The sequence below is a fragment of the Salminus brasiliensis genome, chromosome 12 (assembly GCF_030463535.1).
Source record: "Salminus brasiliensis chromosome 12, fSalBra1.hap2, whole genome shotgun sequence".
Taxonomy (NCBI): Eukaryota; Metazoa; Chordata; class Actinopteri; order Characiformes; family Bryconidae; genus Salminus; species Salminus brasiliensis.
In genome coordinates, this window is record NC_132889.1 from 26,315,956 (window position 1) to 26,342,265 (window position 26,310).

At 39.4% G+C, this 26,310-nt stretch overlaps 2 protein-coding genes across 2 annotated transcripts; one reads left to right on the forward strand and one right to left on the reverse strand.

Moving 5' to 3' along the window:
* Window positions 1–1,135: 1,135 nt before the first annotated feature.
* Window positions 1,136–6,566, reverse strand: sco1 (synthesis of cytochrome C oxidase 1). The gene is made up of 7 exons (XM_072693646.1): window positions 6,228–6,566; window positions 4,702–4,815; window positions 3,766–3,856; window positions 3,156–3,353; window positions 2,910–3,002; window positions 2,669–2,784; window positions 1,136–1,525 (listed from the first exon to the last, which is right to left on the reverse strand). The coding sequence occupies exons 1-7, from the start codon at window positions 6,366–6,368 to the stop codon at window positions 1,391–1,393; spliced, it is 888 nt and encodes a 295-aa protein (XP_072549747.1). The 5' UTR covers window positions 6,369–6,566; the 3' UTR covers window positions 1,136–1,390.
* Window positions 6,567–7,293: 727 nt separating this feature from the next.
* On the forward strand, window positions 7,294–24,899 carry tbl3 (transducin beta like 3). The gene is made up of 23 exons (XM_072693437.1): window positions 7,294–7,426; window positions 8,428–8,479; window positions 8,578–8,673; window positions 8,782–8,829; window positions 9,294–9,435; window positions 9,545–9,629; window positions 10,451–10,621; window positions 10,865–10,940; window positions 11,113–11,209; window positions 11,405–11,616; window positions 12,631–12,772; window positions 12,992–13,050; window positions 13,535–13,641; window positions 14,331–14,466; window positions 14,800–15,030; window positions 15,604–15,674; window positions 16,012–16,168; window positions 17,926–17,984; window positions 19,362–19,465; window positions 20,571–20,642; window positions 21,930–22,088; window positions 22,659–22,752; window positions 24,305–24,899. Exons 1-23 carry the CDS (start codon window positions 7,395–7,397, stop codon window positions 24,648–24,650), a joined length of 2,748 nt encoding a protein of 915 aa, XP_072549538.1. The 5' UTR covers window positions 7,294–7,394; the 3' UTR covers window positions 24,651–24,899.
* Window positions 24,900–26,310: the final 1,411 nt, after the last annotated feature.

The following is a 26,310-nucleotide window of genomic DNA, read 5'->3' on the forward strand; positions in this document are numbered from 1 at the left end:
CCATTGTAGATTTTGCTTTATGTTTTGGATCATTGTCTTGTTGGAAGATAAATCTCTGTCCCAGTCTCAGGTGTTTTGCAGACTTCAACAGGTTTTCTTCCAGAATGGTCCTGTATTTGGCTTCATCCATCTTCCCATCAATTTTAACCATCTTCCCTGTCCCTGCTAAGGAAAAGCAGGCCCAAACCATGATGCTGCCACCACCATGTTTGACAGTGGGAATGGTGTGTTCAGGGTGATGAGCTGTGTTGCTTTTATGCCAAACATAACATTTTGCATTGTGGCCAAAAAGTTCGATTTTGGTTTCATCTGACCAGAGCACCTTCTTTCACATGTTTGGTGTGTCTCCCAGATGGCTTGTGGCAAACTTTAAACAAGACTTTTTATAGATATCTTTGAGAAATGGCTTTCTTCTTGCCACTCTTCCATAAAGGCCAGATTTGTGCAGTGTACGCCTGATTGTTGTCCTATGGACAGAGTCTCCCACCTCAGCTGTAGATCTCTGCAGTTCATCCTCTGCAGATCGTGGGCCTCTTGGCTGCATCTCTGATCAGTCTTCTCCTTGTTTGAGCTGAAAGTTGGTAGATTTGCAGTGGTCTGATACTCCTTCCATGTCAATATGATCGCTTGAACAGTGCTCCTTGAGATGTTTAAAGCTTGGAAAATCTTTTTGTATCCAAATCCGGCTTTAAACTTCTCCACAACAGTATCTCGTACCTGCCTGGTGTGTTCCTAGGTCTTCATGATGCTCTCTGCGCTTTAAACAGAACTCTAAGACTATCACAGAGCAGGTGCATTTACACGGAGACTTGGTTACACACAGGTGGATTCTATTTATTTACATTGGATCATTCAGAGATCCTCACTGAACTTCTGAAGTGAGTTTGCTGCACTGACAGTAAAGGTGCCGAATAATATTGCATGCCCCACTTTTCAGTTTTTTATTTCTAAAAAAAGTTTAAAATATCCAATAAATTTCATTCCACTTCACGATTGTGTCCCACTTGTTGTTGATTCTTCACAAAAAATTACAATTTCATATTTTTATGTTTGAAGCCTGAAATGTGGCAAAATAGGGCAGAATAAGGCACTGTATCTGTTAAGAAATACTTATTAGGATTATACAAAACACCTGTAACAGTAAACATGACTGTCTTTATTGAAGCTCTTTTAGAGATGTGTACATCAAAACAAACCTTCCACTGGATGATCAAGACCAGACAGTGATCTGTAAAGGCTGAAGAAATGCTATGATTCATAAAATGAAGGCTGTGCCATAATAAATAGTCTGTTTCACCTAAAAATGAAAGAGTGTTTTTTTGAGTCCAGAACATTTTAAGAAATAAAATGAGCACTTTTCATCCTTTAGGTGAGATCCAGTGCGAGAGCGCTACTTGGCCTGTTTTTGCTTCCTCATGTGTGATGCAATGGAGGCGGAGACCTCAGCTGCTTTCTTGTTCTGTCCATAATAGTCCACAAACTTGCCATCAGGACCCACCAAATACATTATTATGGTATGGTCAACCTGCATATAGAACATAGGAAATATCAATACAGTGTTAAAACTAAGTCCCTCCATACAAATTCAAAACTATTTGTGTCATTTAGTCAGAAATGTAGTACACAGCTCATAAATAAATATATACATTAAATTTTTATTTTATTGATATTTTCAGTTGTACTCTGCAGTCAATACGGGTTGGGCAGTATAACAGTAATATGACATACACCACAATATTTAAAAAGGTATGACTGTATCTCCAAATGAGGATGGTATTTAAAAACTGCGGCGTGTGTCACATTTGTGTTCTGTGTCTATCTAATATGCAACCAAAATAGCTCATTTAAGATGAAGTAGGAGCTCACAGATTGGTGATGTCAAGCACTCTGTGCTCTCAGATATAAGGCTTTATCCTCTAAACGTGTGATTTTTACTTATGTTAGCTAAGCCTAGTTGGTTAAGGCTAGCTGGCCGACTACAGTTCCAAGCACATCACCAGTACTCGTGTTAATTAGTTAACAGCAGCTGAGATGTCTGATACTACGTGTATCTGTTTACTAGCTTAGCAAGTAAGCTACATAAAAAGATTGCAGCTCGAAGTCCCTCGATTTTGTCTATGCGTCTATAAGCGGGGTTTCTGTCAGTCAGAATCACAAGAGTTCTGTGGAGAGCAGATGGTGCAGCTCATGCTGACCAGCTTCTCTCTTCTGATTCAGAGCAGTTTAACATTGGCAGTCATTGTCACACTGACATTTTCACATTTAAAATTGTGCATAGTCTTCACTTTTTGTCATCAGTTTGTCATCCTGTGAGCAAACTCTGTATCTGATCACTTCAAAATAACTCAGGATGTTATTGTACGGAATTTAGGTAAACATTGGGCCATCCGTGCTACTTGCACAGTTTATGCTACTCCCCATTCTTGGTCATATCGTATACTGTAGTATTTTGAGAAAGTATGACATATGAAAAAATTTAATATTGCCCATCCCTAGTAGTCAAACTTGCCATGTTTTAATCATAGTGCATTTTAATGGAGTTTTTTTGTATGTTAGAGAGCTCTGGTTTAAATGTAATCATATTGAGTAAACTCGGAAGCTTGCATTAACCATCCCAAATGTTCAATTACAACCATTGCTTGAATGACTGAATCAAAAAAAAACTCACAATGTAGTCATTGTCTTCATCTTTTGGACCCTGGCTAAAGTAAACTCTGTAGGCTCTGGAGACCTGTTCGATTTGTGCCGTTGTTCCTGTCAAGCCAATCAGCTTGGGTGAGAAGTCTGCAAAAATAAGAAATTATTTATTGAAGCATGATGAAATCCTTGTGATGTTCTGGTTTCATAAACACTAAAATGGGCTACATAAAATAATGAACACACAACAGTGCCTTCCACGTTCAGTTTACCTTTGACATACGTGGCCAAGGCCTCTGGTGTATCTCTGTCTGGATCGATTGTGATCAAAAGCGGTGTTAAATCTGGGAGTGTCTTTATCTGATCTGTAAGAGGAAACATTATGATCACTATATGCACCAAGGGAATGCATTGTGTCTGAATTTTCACATCCATTTTTATTTAAAAACAAAACATGTATAAGGAACATTCAACATATGCAAAAAGTGGAGCTTGTGGAGAGTTTTTGAATACGTTACCAATTTCATCCACGACTTCAATCATTTTCTCCAGTTCATCGGGACAGATGTCTGGACAATGTGTGAATCCAAAATAAATCAGCACCCACTGGCCGAGGTAATCTTCACTTTTTGAAGGCTTTCTGTTGTGATCGACGAGCGAGAATGGACCTCCAAGAGCTGGTTTCCCCAGAGACTTTGTCCTCTCTCTCTCAAACACTACAAAAAAAAAAAAATATGCAGTGAGCATTCTGCGTATCAAGCATTTCAACCAGCACTGCTCGCAGCGGACCACATACACTTAAACTACACACACATGTTTAGGGAATGTGCAATACCCCTCCCCCAACATGTGCAATTAGGAGTCATTTGCAATTATCTGTAAATAATCTGTAAATAATATTGTTATTGCTTTTTTCCTTCTATTATTTATATTGTGTATATAGTGTAATTTATCTACGTTTTTGCATCTGAGTGTCTTGCTATCCCTTTTCTGCTGTGACACTGAGAATTTCCCCACTGAGGGACTAATAAAGAATTATCTTATATTATCTTATCTTATCTTTAAGTGCAGTAATAGCATCTTAATGACATGAGGGGTGCATGTAACAAACAAATATAATTGCCTTACTTTCCTCTTTCTCTTTTTTAAAGTATTTCATCCCCAGAAGAAGAGTTCCACCTAAGGCAAATGTGACAGCAAGGGATTTCCATGTCACTGGCTGTAAAATAGAACCAACAAGAGGACTTGTCAATACAAGAAAGTGATCTATTAACATCTACATATAATCTAGCTCCTATACTTTAATATAGGGCTGCACAATATGTCGCCGCTGTCACACAACAAACTTGTGCATTCCCATTTCTGCCATTTTTCACCTTTGACAGAATATGAATCTGGTTGTTGTTCTTTACATTGTGACAACATGTAATGATGAATGAACCAATAGAAATGCTCAAAAAAACTGTACATTTTTTACATAGACTTTCATTTGCAAATTGGTCTCACTTTATTTGGAAAGGTCACTTTAGCCCCCTGCAGATTATCTACAAATATTCCAATAGTTAAGGAACTAACTGGTGAGGCTAATTTGAGGTTTTGATTTGAGGTCATAATAGGGTTAAGAAAAAGTTTAGGGTTTATTTTTTTAAAGTTTATTTATTTATTTATTTATTTTTAATTGCAAGATATGGGTATGATAAATAACCTGCATATAGAACATAGGAAAGCATTTAAGGTGCACTATCCAAATAAAGTGTTAGTCGCTATCGCAATAGTGATATCCCAGGGTTCGGGTAAATAAGCCCTACAGTCGAATACTGAGTGTGTGTACTAAAATCTAACACATAGAAATAATTTTGGGTAAAGAACCCACATCAGCCTGCTTTAAAACAATGTCACTTCAAGTATACAAATATTTTTAATAAACATACTTGTTTCAGCAGTGATCTATAAGCCTATAGTCTATAATCACATGCAGAACTTATTTACACTTTACATTGACCTTTTACCTCTGTAGATTAAAGCCTGCTAAAATGCGTGATATAAAACAGGACAGACACTTACTCCAGACTTCTTGCCTGTAAGTTTCTTCCCATCAGATGAAGGAGGTGGAGGTAGAGTAGACAGTGCTCTGACATTGGGTAACTGTGGCGTTCTGCATGTACACTCAAGCCTGAACTGCAGAGGTGAGAACAGACACACAGTTATTCTGTGCTCAGTCACAAACTAAGTTCTGGAGGAGAAAACACTCAACAGTATTTATTGTATATTAGTATACAGGTCATTTCAATTGTTCAATTATGGGTTTAATTTTATGATGCTATGTTACGACAGCATCTGCACATCTTTGAGATTGCTCAAATCACTAGCCTTGACTTTATTTTAGATTAGAAGCATCTTAAAAAGAGAAGGACAGCACCTAACAAAGTTCAGTTGCTATGCTGATTTCTACTGGAAGGGTCACCGCAGGTCTGTACGTTACAAATTCATTCAGAGTGATTTGATGTAAAAGGCTTCACTTTACACTGGTGATGAGAGGATCCATGTAGAAGGAATAAAAAAATAGCCATTTAGTAAGTCATGAGAATGTTTTCCACTATATAATGTTAATGTTACTATAGAATTATGCTGAAATCTCTCAAAGTTATGACTTAACCTTTAATAGTAGCTACATAACTGACTGGTTTCCTGGACCTTGTCTAAGAATTAAGCCTAGTCATGCAAAAAAGCTATTCCAATAGAAGGAAAATACAGTCCAGTACTAGGCTTAATAAGCCCTGTCCAAGAAACTGTCCCAACACTTCATAATTCTATCATAAGTGTCTCATAAGTCTTATTAACCATGTGATGTCTCATGAGTATGCCATGATTATGATGTTTATGTTTATGATTATTATGTTAGCATAATAATGTATCTGATAATAATGTATTAGTATCTCATAATTCTGAAATAATCTCCTTAAAAGACTGAGCATTTCATTCAACTGTGACTCGACGGCAGTCTATCAATCATAACTTCATAATCTCATTATTAGCCTCTTACTAATTATTGAAATAATTACTTTGTGTCTCATAAGTTCTTAGCTCAAAGTAATGATTTAGTATCTTATGATGCTAACTTAGTATCTTATAATAATAATTTAGCATTTCATAAACATGACAGATATGATTTTTTATTATTATTACAAAAGGGTAAGTCATTATTATGCTATAGTAAGCCACAATGATAAGAAACTTGCGTATTGTTATGAGATCAAATATGGTCTTTTTTTTTAAAGAAACTTGCTTTCAAAGAATTGCTCTCTAGCATCATGCAACTGCTTCTTGTAGCTTTTATCAGCATTAAAATCAGATGTTTGTTTATTATCAGGTGTCTCATAAATAGAGCATTTCATATCAGACTACTCTGAATAACTTTCATTACATCTTAAAGATAATGCTGAAATTGTGTGTGTGTGTGTGTGTGTATTTTAGGCTGCCCTCTACACTGCTGCAGAGATCATAAAAAAACACACCATCAGACATCGCCCCACTACACCTGTGCTCTATTCTGCAGGTTGGCTTTCTGAACAGAAATGCTCGTGACCTACCAGTCGGCAGGCTCCCCACTTTGACGGCTCTGAGCGTGTGTATCCTGCCCTCCCTCGTAGGAGCAGGCTGGCGTAAGACTTGTGAAGAATGAATGGTGTGAACAGAGGAGTCCGCAGTCTCTGGAAACACAGCGTGGCCATGACTCTCACGGACAGGCTGCACACACACTGCTTTAGGGCTGTTCACTGCGGATCAGTCTCAAAGCGCATAACTAATTACCTCCAAACCGCACACAGACCGACTTCATCCGTGCACCTTATTTATCAGCTCAATTAAACCAGCCGGCCTGAGGTCAGAAGCGTTGAGCGGTGGGTAAGATGTATGTAATGAAACCAAAAGCGGACATGACGTAACGATCCGCAGAGGGAGTCGCGTCTCCCACAGATCAGAGCGACGTCTAGCGGCTCAGTTAACAACGATCTACGTTATTGGTGACTGAGGATGAGCCAGTTAGTGTTTTTTGAATGAAGCGCTAAAGTATATAAAAATTATATGCATCTTGAAAAGTATATATATATATTTTTAATAAATGTTATTATTTTTATTAATATTATATTTTAACTGATTTTTTTTTTTACTTTTTTTTTATTTTATTTTTTTTACATTTTTACATTTTTGACTGACATCGAAAAAGCTGTGAAACTCACTGAGCGAAAATCTACGGAGCTCCTAAAGTATATAGGTGGAAAATTAATATTTAGAGAGCGTTCACATGGTAAATGAAAAAAAAAATTAATGAATACATCAGTTTTCTCAATTCAATGCATTTTTCGTTGCTATATCTAAAGCGTCCATCCTAAAAACTATTTTTTGAAACAATTTATTAAATCAAGGGAACGATTTACGTCTTAGAAGAAATAAAGCGTTTTTTTATTTATGTTATTTACGTTAATTATTTTTCTAGCTTCGAAGACGCTTTAGTTAAACTGAGAGAACGATTTAGCTCTAGATAAAATATACCTTGATACTTTAGATGCTCTGTAAAAACTCCTCACCCACACCATCGGCCACTGAAAACGTTCTCCGCGTTTATGTGACGTCATATTTGTGCGACGCGAGCTTGAACACATGTACATGCGTGGAGGAAGGTCTGCTCAAATGAAGGCGTGATAATATTGCGATTATACGATTATTTATAACGAGGTTGGGAAAGGATTTGCGCTGGCATGGCTGGCAACAATCTGCGGTTCAAAACGAAGTAAGCTTTGGTTTTTCTAGTCTCTTTTCGAGACAGTGGCGGTGTGTGTAATCTCTGTGTGTATGCTGGCTAACTTTTCATGACTGTGGGCATGCTTCAGGTTGTGTGAACTACATCATGGCTAGATGTTTCCTGATCGTCAAGGATTTTCTGAAAGATTTCTTTAAGAGTTAGCGCACTACACAAGAACTATAAGATACAGTAAAGCAGTACTATCTTGCAGAAATATTATATAGAGGTAAAATGTGTGGATTATTTTAGAAGTGCCCTGGCAGATAACTGTTAGTGTATTCATTAATTTAATGTGGAATATTCTTTGTCAGTCTCTGATGCACACCCAAAATCAAATGTAGAAAAAAAACTTACATTTTATGTTTATATTTATGATATTTTGTTAAATCGTTTATCCAGAGTGATTTACAAAAGTGTTTTGCTCAGAAAATATCTCGTATCTCTATAATAGCTAGTGTGAATGGAGTCCAGAGATACCTCAAACATAGATACTATGAAATCTAAAAGTCAGTAATCAACTCTAGATGCACAATGCACAACATATACTACACTATGCTTGAATGTCAATCAATCAAAGTAAAATTTAAGTGCAATCCAAAGCTTTAATTAGGTGCAGCATGAGTTCTGAATAAAGTGGTCTTGAAAAAAACTGACCACAAAAAGACAGCAAGCTCCACACCTAGAGGAGTAAAGGTAAAGGTGCATGTATTTATCACTGTACAGCGTGTACAGCGAAATGTGTCCTCCTTCTTTTGTGGTTCTCTGCCTAAAAAGCAGGAAGAAACCCATTAAAACAGCTGCCAAACATCAGTATATGACAAATGTAGCAATTCTGAGCAATTCATTTGGATGGTTAGCGTGTTATACAGCACTATAGAAGTCATGTTACTTACAGTATCAAATTAATCTAGCCATGTAGATGTTTGTAAATGGTCCATTATTACAAGTTAAAGATTTGGTTGACACTAACCATGATTATGTGTTTTTAGCTATGCTGTCTCCAGCAAAATTGAGCCCTTCTACAAGGGAGGAAAAGTACAGGTAAGTTCTGCTTGACATGTACAGGAAGATAATGTAACAGGTAGTGGTGATGATGCATGATCACAACACTGTATCTGTACTTTTTTTTTCTCCTGAAGATAAGTCACGATGAAAAGTTCATCTTTTGCTCCTGTGGGCCACGACTCAACATTTTGGAGATTGCTACAGGCAAAATCATTCACAGTATTGAGCAGGTAAGAGTGTTTGCCTAGATGAGGAAATGGGTTTCTGGATGTGCTTATGGGGACTTACTTTTCACAGTGTCTTTTTTTTTTTGTTTTTTTGTTTATTTTAATGTGTAGGATGATCAAGAGGATATCACCTCATTCTCCCTGAGTCCTGATGATGAGGTATTTCAAGCTCTCATCTGTCAATAGTAAAGGTGGAACCAGACATGTATTTGCAGATTTGATTAGATATTCTTTTCTCTGGTCAAGATTGGGTTCAACTTAACAGCATATGCGTCTTAGACTGGAACTGCTGGGGTTTATTCTTCCTAAGTCACTTTAGGAAGAAATAGGCCCATTTATGGATTATTGTTGTGTACTAATTTGAGAGGATGCTCCTTAATGCCTAGGTTTATTGAATAATGGAGTCCCTCAAAGGGATGGGAAAGTGAATGCATTGGCAATGCACATTTAAACGTAGACTGTTTTGAATTTTTTCTTACATGGAATTAAAATTAATCATAGCATGTATTTTCCCACATTTAAATTCAGTTTACTTCTATTAAAGGTTAGGTTGTTACAGCCCAGGCCACTCAGTAACTGTGGAGGTTTGGCCTTGAAATTGCAGTGTTTGGTTCCTGTTGCAGATGCTGGTGACTGCCAGCAGGGCCCTGCTGTTGAAGCAGTGGGACTGGAAGCAGGAGAAGTGCACACGTTCTTGGAGGGCCATTCACAATGTGCCTGTGGCCAGCATGACTTTCGACTGTACCTCCACTCTTATAGCAACAGGTAGGAAAAACACAGACATGCAAGAATCCACAGGACGTCAACTGCACCTGGTACCACAATTATAAAGTTTCTTATGTTGGGATTCTTTCTTCTTCATGTGTCTTTGTAGGAGGTTGTGATGGCACTATAAAGCTGTGGGATGTAGTGAAACAGTACTGCACACACAATCTGAAAGGCTCGTCCGGTGTCGTCCAGTAAGTAATGAAGTCTGGATTCTTTTCTGATACTGGCAAGTCATGTAATATTGCAATAGAGTTTATTAAATAAGTGTATTTCAATCATGACACAGCACTGTGATCACAATACTAACGTATAATATGTCCAAAAGTGTCCAGACACCCCTTGTAATAAAATAACTTGCAGAGAACAGCTGCTTTAAGGTGACCACATTGCTGACATAGGCATGTGTTTACAGCATTTAGAACACACGCTCCTCCAGACTTACTTATCATCTTGTCTACACAGAGAATATGAGTGCAGAATTATTAGTGTCTAAAATATGAGACTGTGCTGATACCTAAAGATAGAAATGTACACAAAACAGAAATATGACATTGCAGAAGTGAAGTACAGGAAGTGCAAGATTCCCTGACCCTTATGCTCAGTGCTATGCATTAGCTAGAAGAGTATAAAGCGTTTCAGCATCTTAAACTAATAATCAAATCTTCTGCCTGACCTCTTCAATGCCTGACCGCTTCTCGCAATAGTCTTCCAACATCTAGCGTTTCATTTTTTACTTGTCAATATCACTGGTTTTTGCAGTGCAGGTGTCTATGCTTTTGGATGTATACTGATAAATTGTTGTTGAATTTGTTCATCATGGTGCCCTAATGTGGATGTGTAGCTGTGATTTTGTACAGCAGTATTCTTAATTATTTAATATTAATTATTCTTTATTATTATTATTATTATTATTATTATTACTACCAGCAGTGTTCATTTTGTGCACATTTGGCTATATGTGACCATCAAACTCTTCTCAAACCTGTGTTTACATTTTTTTTGCCCTGTTCAGTTTAGTTGAGTTCCATCCGGATATCAGCCTGCTGCAGCTTTTCTCTTCCTCAATGGACTGCGGCATCCGCATTTGGGACCTGCGCACCAGCAAATGCATCTGTGTACTGGAGAGCCACTACAGCGCTGTCACCTCCCTTGCCTTCTCCCCTGATGGCCACACACTAGTCAGGTATACTGCACCAACAGAATAGCCAGTTGAAGCAAAACCAGTTATAGTTAAATATATTTACTGTACAGTAAATATATTGGCTTGTCACTTGTGTGTTTAAAAAGCTAGATGTGAACATGCCAGCCAGATGCGGTAGAATCAGCGTGAATGGTGCTGTAGTGCATGTGGATTGCTTGCTTCCAGTCCTTCACCTTTTCTTCCATCATGAATATTTGAGCTAAGCCACGCTGTATTTGATTTCAGCTCCGGCCGAGATAAAATCTGCACAGTGTGGAATCTGAAAGAGAGGAATGTTCAGAGGACTGTTCCTGTCTATGAGGTGGGTCTGCTGTTAATGCTGCTTCAAAAACTTCAAACCAATATGTCAAATCTAAACATCTGAGTCTATATTGCACAGTAAAATAACCATAAAATAGCCATAACCATAAAAACTGGTTATGGAAATGAATCACGCATTACTGACTGTGTGAATTTGTGTTCTTTTAAATAAGGCTGTGGAAGGAGTCGTCATTCTCCCTGAAAATGAGGATTACTCCCAGCTCGGGGTGAAAAGTAAAGAGCTGCACTTTGTCACTGCCGGCACTAAAGGTAGGCACTGCAGCAGCCTGTTTTTCTAAAGCCAGCAGCTCTTCTGTACAGAACTGACCCGCATTACTATGTTTATTTCCCTGGCTTTGTTCAAGAAGATGGCAGTTGTGTGAATATTGAGTGTTTTAGAGAGTATATCTAAAAATCATCTCCTGAAATTATGCCATTTACTCATTGTCTTCTTTTCCTCCCCAGGTGTTCTGCGGGTCTGGGAGTCCAGTTCAGCACGCTGTGTGTTCACACAGACACTACCCAGTGCTCCCATCTCTGATCCAGAGCAGGCTGATGGGGATCCTCTCAGTTTGGTGTATTGCTTGCCCATGCCCCTGTCCAATCGCCTGGCCACTGTCACTGCTGAGCACAACATCCTGCTTTACCAGCTGCCCTCTCTGAGTGTGCAGCAACAGGTGGGTAATGCACGTTCAACTCTTGATAAAGCAGGAATAGCACAGAGAGTAGTTAGTTATAATTGTAAATCCCTGACCCTAGAACAGATTTAGTTCATCTGCAGTTGTTTAACCCCTTATGTGCCTAACTTTTATTACACCCGAAGGATTACTAGTCTGAAACTAGTTGTTCCTTAGTTATAACAGTGGGGGAGAAAGGCCAGGAAGTGGTTCAGATGGACTTTGTTTGTCAACCTATCATCATTTTACAGATGCATTAATAGATACATATTGCTTTCATGCAAAAAAAACTCAACTTTCTAAAAGAGCAATTTTACAGAAGGCAGAAAATAACTTAAGTCATTTTGAAGCATTTCTATTACCACTTTAAAACGCACTATATGTCCAAAAGTGTGGACACCCCTTCTAATGAATCCATTCAGCTACTTTCAGTTGCATCCATTGCTGACACAGATGTGCAAATGCACACATAAAACTTGTCTAGTCCCTGTAGAGAAGTACTGCCAATAGAAAAGGACTCATAAACATAACCCTAATAGCTCCTTGCCTAATGCCAGGCGTGGGCTGGAGGGGTATAAAGCCCCCCCCAGCATTGAGCTGTGGAGTTCTCTGGAATGATTGTGCTCCATCCAGTACTTTAAAGAATAGTTGGTGAGGTGGTGATTATCCAACATCCTGCCCTCACTAATGCTCTTGTTGCTGAATGCAATACTTAAATATCTAGTAGAAGGTCTTGCCTGGACAGTAGAGGCGGTTACTCCAACAAAAGCAGGATAAAGCAGGATAACCCCCTTTTTTTAATACACTTAATTTCAGAAGAAACTATGAATAAGCAGGTGTCCCAATATTTTTGTCCATATTGTGTATATATTCAAACATACCTTCTTAAATGTAACTTATTTATAATCGATTACTTATAATATTTTAAATTGTGATGCTGCTTACTAATCTATCACTTTAAACCCCCGAAGAGAAAAACAACTTGATGTTTATATGGTCTTCTTTCACGTTTAGTTTGTGGGCTACAATGATGATATCCTGGATGTGAGGTTCCTGGGGAAGGATGACACTCATATCGTTGTGGCCACTAACAGCTCGCAACTCAAGGTGTTTGAGCTGGCCACCAGCAGCTGCCAAATTCTCTACGGACACACAGGTCTGTAAAATCCAGCAGGTGGCAGCACTTCTATGCATTATGAGAGTTTGTTAATATAATGTAGACCTGTGAGGTGGCGCAGTGCTCTGTGCTCAACACCTTCTGAGTCTGTGTGTGTGTAGATGGTACATCTTAGGTGTTTGAGAAAGCTATTGATTATTAAAGAAAGCATTAGTGTATGCATGTTTGAGTAAGAGCTGTTTGTGTTTTGTTGTGTAGACACTGTCCTGTCCCTTGACGTGTTCAGAAAGTGCTCCATGTTTGCAAGCTGTGCAAAGGTAAGACAGCAGTTTAACCTTTTTATTTATTTATTTATTTTTAAACAAGCTTTCCAGTTTTTCTCCTCAGTAATAGAAATGTCACAATCCAATTCATGTCTCTTAATGCTGAAAATTGGCCGATAAGATGTGTTTCTATAATTAAAATAGCCTCACAACTTGGGTAAGACGTGCTAATACACAATAGTAATTAGAAGTAAAATTGCTATTTTTAATGAACAGTTTCTATAATCAGACTAACTTGGACAAAAACAGCAGAAAATAGACAAATATTCAAGGAAAATTGAAGAAATTCCTCCTCTTCTGACAGATTAACTATCTAACTAAATCTTTCTTTGTGAAATGCCCCCTTTGAGTGGGTAGCTGAGGTGTTGGCTGCTTGTGAACAGTGCAACTGCAGATGGTATTGCAGAATCAATGGAATGTCTGTTGTGCATGGTGCATTATCACATCACCCCAGTCATGAGGTTGTGTTATTGTGTAGGATAAAAGTGTTCGGGTTTGGAGGATGGACCCTGAAACTGGGCATGTGCACTGCGTGGCTCAGGGTCATGGCCACTCAAATGCTGTGGGTTCCGTTTCCTGTTCCAGGTCAGATATAAAAGCTGATGAGCTGTTTTAAGTATGAAATAATGTGCATGAAATGCAGTTGTCATGTGTAGTCATGTGTCACATGTCTTACTACTTAAAATGCCTATAATTACAAGAAATTCATGTTCATGGAATATCCTACCTACCCCCGCCACACACACACACACACACACACACACACACACACACACACACACACACAGACAGACAGACAGCTGTCCTTGGCTTTGTCAGTCCAGATGGACAACTACTAGCAACTGGATGTGCAAAATGATTAGTTATGTTTAGCAAAGAAAAGAGGGCTACTGGTTGGTGGGTGGTAGGCTAGTGGTAGGAAAGATGAGCTGGAAACCCAGAGGTTGCAGGTTCTAACTGTACTCAGAAATCACTCTGCACTTCCGATAACTCTCCTATTGCATGAGGTGCAACACTCGTTCCTGTAATTACCAGAAAACAAATTCTTGCAAATCAGTTTGGTACTTAAAACTTAAGCTAAAACATTCCTGACTCACACTAGAACATTCCTGAAGTTCGCATTTACTGAACAGGTTTACATAATAACAAACAAAGTGGACAGAAATGTGGGATTTCTGATTAATGATCAGGGAAATCACTGAATTGTGCAATCTTGTGGCTGAATTCATTTGTACAGGTCTCATGTTACTTTCTCTCCCTTTCTCTGGGTGCAGATTAAAAAAGGCCTTCCTGGTGTCAGGCAGTCAGGATTGCACTGTTAAAATGTGGGATCTTCCTGAAAATCTTCCTGCAGCGGGCGAAGAACCGGCTCAACTCGCTGCACGGATCACAGAGAAAGCCCACGATAAGGTCAATCATTGTCAGCACTCCTCTTCTTGGCTATGAGTCATTGGGGTTCCATAGAAAGTTATTCTTGGCCCTAAGTAAAGTGCAGAAAGGAAGTGGTGTCAGGTGTTATTAAACAATGAAGGCTTTGTTTAGCACTTCCAGCTGATATTTTAGTAAAGTCTTCAGGCTGTGCACTGGAACCAGTATTTAAATTCAGATATTTGACTTAACTTACAACATCATTATTTTATAAGCCATAAAAATATCTTTTCTAATTTTCCATAAACTCTCAGCATTGTCTTTTGCTTACTGTTATTCATTCTTTTCTTTTTTTTTCCTCTCTGTTTTCTTCAGGATGTGAACAGTGTGGTTGTCTCGCCCAATGATAAGCTCTTTGCATCGGGATCTCAGGACCGTACTGCCAAGCTGTGGTCCCTGACGGACATGAGCCTGCTCGGGGTCTTCCGGGGTCACCGCCGAGGAATCTGGTGTGTCCAGTTCTCCCCTGTGGACCAAGTCCTGGCGACTGCCTCTGCTGATGGCTCAATCAAGCTGTGGGGCTTACATGACTTCAGCTGCCTCAAGGTAAATCAAATGGGGAGGTGAGCGTGTAAAGCAGCAGTTTCATGGTAAACAAGTAAACAAGCATGGTGAAAGAAAGGGTGTGAGTAATGTCCATATGTCTTACTGCTGGCCTCAAAATACATATAGCTATGTCAGTTAGGTCGTTTTGGACTGTAATCTCTTAGACTTGTTCTAGACATGCTGCTTTTGCATGGCATGAGAGGGCAGCAGTGTTGCTGCTAGAGTTCGTGTGCACATGCGTTGGCATTTCACACTTATAGGGTTTTATATCTGAGATTTCACTGCTTATTAGCGGCCTTGTGCTTAATGCACCTCATCTGTTTGTAGAATGCCATATATATAGGGACTGTTTCTGCTATAAACCCTGCTACACCACTCTTCAGCGCAAATGATGCCTTTTTGAGTGGCCAACATTTGCAAACTTGAAGCAGTCATGTTCATCACCATGCAAAGGCTGGTGTATGTGTGATCCAGGCTTTAGTATTGCCAGAGCACATTCTGCTGCAAACAGTGGTTTTGGGTATTGTAGTACCTTTTGGTATCTTTCAACCATAAATCACTTATTTTCTCCAGACGTTCGAGGGGCATGATGCATCTGTACTGAAGATTATTTTCGTCAGCCGAGGAACACAGCTCATTTCTGGGTAAGCCGCATACATTCCCTTCTGTTTACTTACAGTAGAGCACCTCTAAATGCTCAAAGCATAACAATCTCTTATCTCACTTCCATGGTACTGTTTAACACATGAAACTGATAAAGGTTTTCCTGTGCTGATTCCACTCCTACCTGTAGAGAGAAGGATCTACAGTTATATTTTAATCTCTTTCCTGTTGTGAACATGGCTGGAAATAAATGTTTTCTTGATGCAAATTGTGTGCACTTTTTGGGGAAGGTTGAGTGGTTAGCTAATGAAGAAGAGTCTGTGATGATCTCTCTCTCTCTCTCTCTCTCATTCTGTCTGTCTCTCACCATCTTTTTAGGGGGTCAGATGGCCTTGTAAAGCTGTGGACCATTAAAACCAATGAGTGCGTAAAAACCTTTGATGCGCACCAGGATAAAGTGTGGGCTCTGCATGGCAGCAGTAAGGATGACCTGATGCTAACTGGATCCGCTGACTCCAACATCACAGTCTGGAAGGTGAGTCTATGCAGATGCTGGACCGAACGATCAAAATTTGATCTGGCCAAAAGAGGTAGTCTGGTCTGGACATGGTTTGGTTCATTTTCAATGTGAAAAGGGAGGTCATTAATACCCATTAAATGATAGAAGATGAACCGTTGTTGTGCCAAAGTCAACCTTTCATGCATGTGCATTACGCAGCAGTGTGCAATTTCTGTATCTTCTGTAACTGTAGGTTAACCCTTTTTATAAACACAAATAATAAGGAATCCAATGGTAACCTGTTAAACTCCTTTTGCTGCATGATGCATGTACACTCAAAAGAAGTGGGTCCTGGCAAGGCGCCAGAATTTGGCACAGCACCCAGAAAAGCGGCTTGCACAATTGACAACACCCCAACGTTGGACACACACCGTTCTACAAACCATGAAGTGTAGGGAGTTGTAGCCCGCATGGGAGGTAATAGGACGTAGCAAAGTTCTTTAGTGTGCTCGCTAAACTGCAGTGTGAAACCGAAACTACCAAATGTATACAGTATAACAAAAACATGAACCTTGGTTCAGACTTTGTTCCAGACCTTTGTTGTCTTTTAGGTGTGAAAACTGTGACCTTCAGTGACCTTTATGGCTGCACAATATATTGTTGGCTTATGAAATATCTGCCTTGATTAAGACCTCACCTTTTCTGCCGCTGGAGTGCTAATTAGCTTATCTGTGTAAACATTTCACTCCTTGTTTAGAAATCTAATATTTCACAGTGTGACAATGTGTTTCTCCAGTTTGATTCAGCCCTAGGAAGCAGTGATATGTTTAGGAGAGCCCATGGTTTAATGATTAGAAAAGGAAGAGGTGCATTTACATGGCCAAGGAGTGTTTGTGCAAGGTAGACAGTTTAATGACTTTGATAACACGGAAGCCGGATTGCTTATTAATTTTCTCAGGAAAACTGTTTTTGTGATGCTTGACAAGAAATGTCCCACTGCATCCTCCTGAGTAATCTGTGCAGCAAGGAAATACGTTTGTTTTGGTCATTCTGTTGGTCGATTCATCATGACAATTTGATGCAATGTAAAGAACAGTGAGATTCACTGGTAAATATGTCTACATATATATGATATCAAATATAAACACACACACACACACACACACACACACACTGCCCACATCCTTGTTTTCACACTAACTGTCCACTTTATTAGCTCCATTTACCACACAGGAGCACTGCATAGATATATAATTACAGACTGTAGTCTCTCTGCATACATTGTTAGCCTCCTTTCACCCTGTTCGTTTATGGTCAGGACCTCGCCGGACCACTGCAGAGCAGGTATTATTTGAGGGTGGTGGGTCATTCTCAGCACTGCAGTGACCCTGGCGTGGTGGTGGTGTGTTAGTGTATGTTGCACTGGTATGAGTAGATCGGACACAGCAGTGCTGCTGTTTTTACCTTCAGTCTAGTTGGTCACCTTTTTGGTGTCGGAGACCAAAACAGATCTTTTGCTGATCATTAGTTTGTTTGAAACCAACATGTAATAATTTAGTAACGCACTGTGCAAAGTGCTACCCTGGTGGCTCTATTAGCTTTAGACTCCAGGCATGTCTTGGCAGATTGAGTGAGCTTTAGTTACGAAGTAAATTGTGTAGCGTCGATTTTAACCAAACCACTGCTTTAATCAAATACTGTTCTACCAATAAAACCTTATTCTGCGTGTGTTAAACAAGCCCCAGTTAGTTATTTGTCACTGTAACGCTAACCCGGTCTCTCTGTCTCTCCAGGACGTTACAGAGGAGGAGCAAGCAGAAGAGCAGGCCAAGCAGGAGGATCAGATCCTAAAGTAGGTTTGCTTAAACTATGGTTGTTTCGTTCCACCGGTGAACACAGCAGTGGCTGTTCATGATCATGTAAAGCTTGTCCACCATTTTTTGCACAGAGAGGTCAAGGCAGATTTTCCTAAAAAATTAATTACTGCCACTGATGCAGCTAATCAGTCTTACTTCCCCAGAATTTCATGTCTTAAAGTGAAATAATGATGGCAACAGTTAGATGTGATGTAAATGTGATGTATGTATTTATTACTCAGTATTTTGGTTAGTTTTATTTTGGTTAGTCTTGGGTTAGTTGTATTTTGAGTGTCTGGCTTGTCACTTTTCAAAGTCTCTTGTATTGCAGTCTTTCATCTGGAAAATTATGGACTTTTAGTGTCCTTGGACTGGCTATAGGTGTAATAGATTGTATATGCTGTGTATGTTTTTTTGCCATACACAGACACAAGTAAGACAATGTTTTATGCTTGTTTTCTTATAACATTTTCAGTCAAAGGCAGCTGCAAGACCAGAATACATCCAAGCATAAAAGCATAATTACCGCAAACAAGGTTTTTTTTTTTTTTTTTTACATTTTTTTAAATACCCTTAAATACAAATTTTCTAACTTGTTTTAAGAGAAGAAATAAAATAGCAGGAACAAATGACAAATCCTTACAGGTTTAATTCCATTTGATTCCATCTCCCTGCTGGCTGGGAGCTGTGTATGTTGTTGTGTTGGCTCAGTTATCAGGGTTTGATAAGTCCTACATAAAGAAAACATCAAAAATGTTTGGTTTTAGTTTTCAGACAGAGGTGACTTGAAATTTGATTAGTAGTGGAAACTGAATCACTGTGTGTTTCATGTGTCTGATATTACCAATATCTTTTCTAGTAGGGCTGGGCGATATGGTAAAAACATCGTCACAATATTTTAAGACTTTTTACATGATATCAATCACGATACATGTAATCACAGACTAAAAACATCAGTAGCGACAGATACCTGGTACCAGTATTGTGTCATAAGTAGGGGTGGGGAAAATGCAATAGTGCTGTGTGACAATGTGCATTTTATAGATTGGGTAAATGCATCATGAAAGAGAGCCAGTCAGTCATAGCTGCGTTGTTTTAACACCAATATTTGCAAACAATCAGTGCCAACAATCTGCCCACCATTTCACCGACAAAATACTCAACTCTACCCTATGGAAAAAAAAAAATTCTTCCATCTGATCTGATGACTTTCCTAATGTTTCTAATTCCATTTAAATGTTTGACCTATTATTGATCTACATTAGTATGTATGAGTTATGAGGTGTATTGTACACCCCATTTTTTTAAAACACTTGTTCCACATGTAATGTAATCATCATAATAGATTTAAATGATGTGACTTTTCATTTCAGGCAGCAAGAGTTGTCCAATCTGATCCATGAGAAGAAATACCTTAAGGCTCTGGGCATTGCCATCTCTCTGGACCAACCTCACACTGTCCTCAGGGTCATCAAAGGTATGGGGATCTGTTCTAACTGAGGACTAGCCCAGGTTGAGTTACTGCTGAACGGTATCAGTTTGACAGGCAGTGGAAGAAGTGTAATGGAACTGCGCCTCTTTTTGTGCCGCCTACATTTTTTGGAAGGTTTCCGTGGCTAAAGGTGACTAGTCAAACAGGTCAGGCAACTAGCTTTCAGATTCCGAGTAAGTCATGCTTTTCCTTCAAGACTAGAGTAGACTATGGAAATGGAGAAAGGAATCTTTGTCATTTTTGGGAGCCTTGCCAGCTCGCTCGTTTCAGTTTGCATCAGTTTCTAGTGCCAATGTGCCAGTGCCAATGCACATTAAGTGGCTACTTGGTTACCTGGAATAGCAATGTTGCAGAAGGTTCAGGAAAGTGACCCTAATGGGAAACAGGCCAGCCGAATTCACTGGTAGGATGTGGAACATCTGCAGCTTGAACGTAAATCCCTGCTGTAGCACTTTTTGCACTTTTTCTAAATGCAGTGTCCACAGCTTATCTGTTATCTTGGGTGGCCACTAGTATCTTTTCTTGGCTTTACTTTTTGGTCACATGGTTTAGCTCCTAGATTATTGGTTAGTGCACATTTTGTTAGCAGACATACCGAGGACTACCGATGGGCAAATTTACCCATTTGTTTGGTGATCAGAAGATTCCTGGTCACCTAAAATGTCCTAGTGGTGTCCCATTTCCATTTCACAGAAACCAAAGAAAAATTATAATGGTTAGTTCCTTATTGCTTGTTAAAGAATGGGAAAGTTCCCCTACCTATTGATATCATAATACTCCTGTTGACATTGAGTCATGGATGGATATGAATGGAAACTCCAGAGAAACGTCCTGAGCTAGAAGTTTTCTGTTAACAAAGACACTTTTTCTTTCTTAGCAGGAAACCGAAGCTGTCCGTGCAGACTGACTAACACATTTGACGCAACATATTTATTTCTCAATGAACAGCTCAAAGATGATGTGGCTTAGAGTTTGTGCCTCCTAATAAAAACTGATACAAATGCACTGTTTCAGTGAGAAATGCGTTAAGAACACTGAGCCGGTCAAATTATTATGATACTGATTTGAACTCTTCGATCACTGTTGACAGAAATCCGCCAGGATGAAGAGGGTCCGCAGCAGCTGGAGAAGACCCTCCTAAGGCTTCGGCAGGACCAGAAAGGTGAGATCAGTGCATCAGCAGATGTGTTCATATCCGAACATATTAGACCCTAGCTAATTTGTGTGAGAGAAATAGAGAATGAGAAGTAAGAGGAAGAAAGAAGACCATGAAAAAGAAGATACAGAAGAAGCAAAGAAAAAGTAAAGAAAGAAAAGAGAAAGAATGAAAGGGAATGAAATTCAACCAGCAGGGAAAATGAGAAAGGAATAGGAGAATAAAATAGATAGAATAAACAAGAAAAATACATAAATAAAGAACAATTAGAAGTAAAATGTAAAAAAAAAAAAAAAAAAAGCATATCAAACATGGGCTCCTGTAAGCAACTGTCTAAAGCTCTAAGAGGAACAACAGGGGAAAGCTACAAGAAGAGAGACAAATGTTTGGGCTCCTAGTGGTTAAGTGGTCTATTGCTTCCGCTACGGTCCAGAGGTTGCAAGTTCTTATTCTCTAATTCTTAGCCATGCTGCTTTGCCATCAACGGCCAGAGTCTGAGAGAGCAGAGTTGGCCGTGATGTGAAAAGTGATGTTTGTTGGTATAGGCATCTGTTAGCTGGTGTGACGGCTGGTGGTCCTTACCCTCCTAAGGTTGAGAGCCTAGCTAGTGTTACAGAAAGCTGCAAACAGGTAAGTTAAGCTCAGGGGAACAGTGGCGGTCAAAATGACATCTGGAAGACCAAGAAGAACCTCTCACATGGTGGTAATAAAGGCTGTTTAAAACCCTCATATGACTTCCAAGAACCTGGGCTCGGGCATCTTGCCAACTGTGAAGCATATCTGTGGATCTGTCCTTATTTGAGTGATCTTTGAGTGATGCTTTTTTGCATGGTTGGAGGGAAGATGGATTCCACAAAAAAACAGGAACTCCTGGATACACTTATAATAATCAGATAAAAAGCTAAATCCGAAAACCGAATGGCTTCAACAACAAGATGATGGCTACTATGGACGACCTTAAGAGACCCACACAAGCTAAAGCTTTTGGAATGGCCCTCACCGACTGACTTTAACCTCATAGAACATTTGTGTATAATCGTAAACAAACTGTGCATGCAAGACGACCCACGAAGAATTAAAAAATGTGAACTATGAGAACTGAAAGACTTTCAGCTGCTACAGAAAAAGTTTGTAAGCTGTATAACAGGAGTACAGTTTTGGGTCCCTGTGTTAATCCTGTATTGTAGGAATCAAATATGAACTGTAGGGTTTTACAGAGTTTTTCTATAAGAAGTCGTCAAGTAGCCTCAGAATGTGAACGTGTTGTGTGACAGTTTTTGCATCTGTTTATAGAGTCTCTGCTGCGATACTGTGTGGTGTGGAACACAAATGCAAGAAGCTGTCTGGACGCCCAAGCCGTGCTGCAGGTGCTGCTGACCCACCTGAGCCCAGCGGAGCTGTTGCAGTTCCAGGGAGCACGCACACACCTGGAGGGCCTTATCCCCTACACCGGTCAGTGAGACACGCATATGTGGCTGTTTGATCTAGCTGTTTGGAACTGGAACAACCAAAGGCCTTTTCTCATTAATTGGTTTATTGGACATTTATAGTGGTCTACAAGGGGAAACTCATAGCGTGACTTGTGTTTACATGAGTGGGGAGAAAATGAATTGCGTTCCCAAACTGTAGGGGGAGCTGAAGAGCTAATAAGCTCATTAAAATTTTGCATAATCTTCACATAATCTACACTACAAAAGGTATGGTTCAAAATCCAGGACACTATAGCCAACTTTCAAAGCTAAGGAAAGCATCATTTAGTCATTAACTGTAACATTATTTCTTCAGATGTGGTTCACAAAGCCATCCTTCATCTTAGAAATCAAAGGGAGTGGCGTATGCTTTAAGGCTTTCAGTTTCTCACTGTTCTTTATGCCTTGTAAACATATCTGCAAAATCATCAGGAACAGCTGCGAGTGACAGTGGCAACCTGTTGGGAATCCACAGAGAGCAAATTACCACTGAATCCATAAGCAGGTTTTGGCAGTTACTGCTCTAACAGATTTTTCTGACTTCACCTTGCAGAGAGGCACATGCAGAGGATCGGCCGTTTGCTGCAGTCCTCCATGTTCCTGGATTACATGTGGCAGAAAATGCGAGTGACTGGAGGCAAGGACAGGTGAGCAGGGTTCATCTGGAGGTCATCTGTTTTAGAGAAAGATGTTTAAGTTAAGTTCTTAATGATCAATAATAATTTAAGACTGATCAGTAAAATTGCCGTCAGCAACCTTGTCTTTGCCAGTATGCTAGTGGATCTAAAGGCATGAAAAAAAAAAAAGATCTACCAAAAAAAAACAGTGCACACAAGTGACGTATGATAATATGGTATATGAGATCCACAGTTAGAACCTTGGTTTAAAATGATAAAAAAATGTTGCCTTTATATATATAAGACATTATATATTGCGTGAAAAGTGTTTGTTTGAGCAGGGACTAAATGACTGAAATTCCGGAAGTCAGCTAAAGGCCATAGATGAGAACATAAGTACTGCCAACTTCTGCACGTAGACTGTTAGTCAACCATTGCACCAGAGTAAGATTTAATCTCCAAGGAAGCATGAATGCCATTCTCTTCAGCCACACGGAACACAGATTAAACATCCTTCTACATGACCCATGAAGCAGCTCTTGTTTGGGCACAATGGAGCTTTGTGATTGCTATCACAGACTACGCGTAGTAGAACACGTTTGTGGTTTTGTCTTCTTTTAAAATGCTTATCACAGGGAAAGCCTGCAAGGTGATATTGTTTTGACCAAAAATGTAAATATTGGTTATAGAATCTATACTATAGTAATATACGACATTTTCATCGAAGTCAACACTGATGAACAAGTTCTGTTTACATTGACATTAAGCTGTATTGTTAACTTAATTCTGATCTTTTTGCTGATGGTTCGTATGATCGTATGATATAATTAAGACACATATGTCATTAGTGCAAACACAGCTCTGCCCTGAGAGTACACTTTTCACTATGGATGATGTAGTTTTTTTGTTGTTTGCTTCATATTCCTTTTTATGTTTAGTTTATATTCTAAAAAAATATTGTTTTCTTTGTAGCCAACAATACAAAAGTGCTTACTATAGTGTTGCCATATGATTGCTAAGGGATCCCAGGCGGTTGCTAGGTGCTTGCTAGACAGTTGATAACATATCCAAGTGGTTGCAATTGGTTTCTAGATGGTTATTGTGTTGTTTCTATGGTAGTTTCAGATGGTTTCTAACTGAATTAAATTGCTAGATGATTGCTAATACGTTGCTTATTGGTCACAAAGGTCTTACTAGGTGGTGCTAGACAGTTGTTAACATTCCAGGTGGTTGCTATGGTGCTGCTAGGTAGTTGCTGTGGTATTTCAGGTGGTTGCTATAGTATTCCAGGTGAGGCCAAGTGGTTGATATGTTGTTGCTAGGTTATTATTATGGAGTTGCTTTGTTCTGTGGTATCCCAGGTGGCTCTTGGCATGTTGCCAAGTGGTTCCTGTGGTAGGTGAAATTGGTGAGGAGTATGGACAGTAGTTTAATATGGGTATAAAGGTTTCTTCTCATTTTGTCTTGGTCCAAAGTGGAAAATGTGCTAAGGCACACCAGTCATTATTAATAATAATAATCGTGATGATGATTATTATTATTATTATTATTATTATTAACTATTATGTTCTGTTTTCTCCAGAGGGGAGCTACAAGGAGAAGAGATGGATACCAGTCCACAGGGCATATTCATAGTAGACAAGCAGCCTGGGCAGGAAAAAAACACCCCTGCAGCCCATCAGCAGGAGGAAGACGAGGATGACGAAGAGAGCAATGAGGGACCAGACAGCGGTGATGAAGAAAATGAGGATGCAGAGAGCATCAGCGCCTCCAAAAGTGCAACTGGCAGACAGGTCAGGAAAGAGACCAGGGCAAATGGGGTCAAAAGCACAGGCCATGTGTCTAGTGAAGAGAGCTCGGATGAGGAAAATGTCATTGAAATGTCTACTAAATTCCCCACCCCCTGCATACTGACTGAGGCAAGGTGAGTGACATTCGCCAATAGGTTGAGGAAAAACAGCTTTGGGCTACAGTACTGTAGACCGAAAGAACTGCTCTGATGGCTGAGAACATCCAGGAACTTCCTTCTGTGGACAGCAGAATGGCAGTCCATTGAGTGTCTGACAGTTCATCACACATTGAGTTAGTTGCTGAATGGTTGCCTTGTCTTATTGTGGGGAGATGGACATTATTTGTACCTGTTTAAAAAAAAAAAAAAAAAAGAAGAAGAAAGAAAAGCCCTACACCTGTTCTGTCTTGTTCTGAAATGCAAAAGAAAGAAAAAACATCTTGCAAGCTAAATGAGATGTAATTGGATTTTAAATAAAATCTGCTTTTTAAAATGATCTATTTGGTGTATGAATACTGCTGTAGGTATTAAACTTCATCTGAAATGTCTCCAATGCTAAAGAGAAGCCTGTTCACTTTGTAGCCATATGTTGGTCATTTTGGAGATTTGTTTTATTCAAAGTGTGAGTGCGAGACATACGCATTGACTGAATGACCACCACAGCTGTGTAGACTTTTTTTCTTTTTCTAACAACTGTTGTTGTCCTTTTAACTATATTTGTTGAGAAGGGTTCTAAATGTTCTTTTTCACAAACACTCGGCCGCTGCTATAAAACGTAAATGCTCTGAGCAAAAGAAGTGGGAAGGAGATTGAGAAGGAACTGCAGGCTGTTCAGTGAGTAAGGGGAGTTCACTACACAATATATAAAATATATGAAAAAAAAACATCTGTTTCCATGCCCACCTCACAGTGGTCTACATCTGTTTATTCCAACAACAAAGTAGCCATAAATAGTAAATTAGTATCACTATATTTTCTATCACTTTCATTATCACTATCACCATATAGCTCTCAGTTGTTTTCCCATACAAATCAGTGAGCAAACCAAGGCAACAGTGTCAAAGAAAACCTCCATCAGGGCTGGAGGAAGAAACCATGGGAGGAATCAAGACTCATAGGGGGGAAGCCATCCTTGAAAAGGCAGACAAGAGACGAAAGGCAAGCAATCAGGTGAAAGCCACAACTTTATAAAGAGGGTCACCTGCCAAACTGCAATCAAAGGTATCTGGTATATTTAAGAGCCTCACTCAGAAATGGAAAAAAATGAAGCCCCAAAACCAAGTAAACATGGACATGATCAAAATGTGAATTTGCAAGTGTTGATTCATATCCCTCACTACATTTTTCTGTATTATTTAATCTTGCACAACACAACCGGTTCGTTCAGTGTCGCTGACGCGCTCTGTTGTTCCTCGACTTTGAAAGTTGAAGGTTGTGCAATTCTTTGGCTCTTCAAAACAACAAAAATGTTTCTAGAAGTGTCAGCTATGTAACAGTGGCATGTCTGTGTAATCGGGGAAAAGGAAAGATGGCGCAAAGCCAGGGTGTGTTGTGGAGTGGGAGAGCCAATGATGGACTGTTGGGTATCATCAGCAGCCTGCTAGGCCTACTCTGAGTTCCCCTGTCTCTTCTGTCACTGCTACTGGTGTTTTGGGTGTATTACTGGGGCACTCCAGAACTGTAGATGTTCATTTGGTAACACTTTATTTTTTATTTTACTTTATTTACATACAACTAAATTCTTATGCTAATTTTATGCTTTAAATGACATTTTGTTGGTCTTCTAAGTGAATGTAAGT

Bases quoted from the DNA above. Each gene is read 5' to 3' on its own strand.
- sco1 (XM_072693646.1), bottom strand. From the start codon at position 6,368: ATGGCCACGCTGTGTTTCCAGAGACTGCGGACTCCTCTGTTCACACCA. The intron at 3,354-3,765 runs GTAAGGCAATTA...TTTTTTTTGTAG, and splicing joins TAAAAAAGAGAAAGAGGAAA to TGTTTGAGAGAGAGAGGACA. The intron at 2,785-2,909 runs GTAAACTGAACG...TTATTTTTGCAG, and splicing joins CTTGGCCACGTATGTCAAAG to ACTTCTCACCCAAGCTGATT.
- tbl3 (XM_072693437.1), top strand. From the start codon at position 7,395: ATGGCTGGCAACAATCTGCGGTTCAAAACGAA. The intron at 7,427-8,427 runs GTAAGCTTTGGT...ATGTGTTTTTAG, and splicing joins AATCTGCGGTTCAAAACGAA to CTATGCTGTCTCCAGCAAAA. The intron at 11,617-12,630 runs GTGGGTAATGCA...TTTCACGTTTAG, and splicing joins CTCTGAGTGTGCAGCAACAG to TTTGTGGGCTACAATGATGA.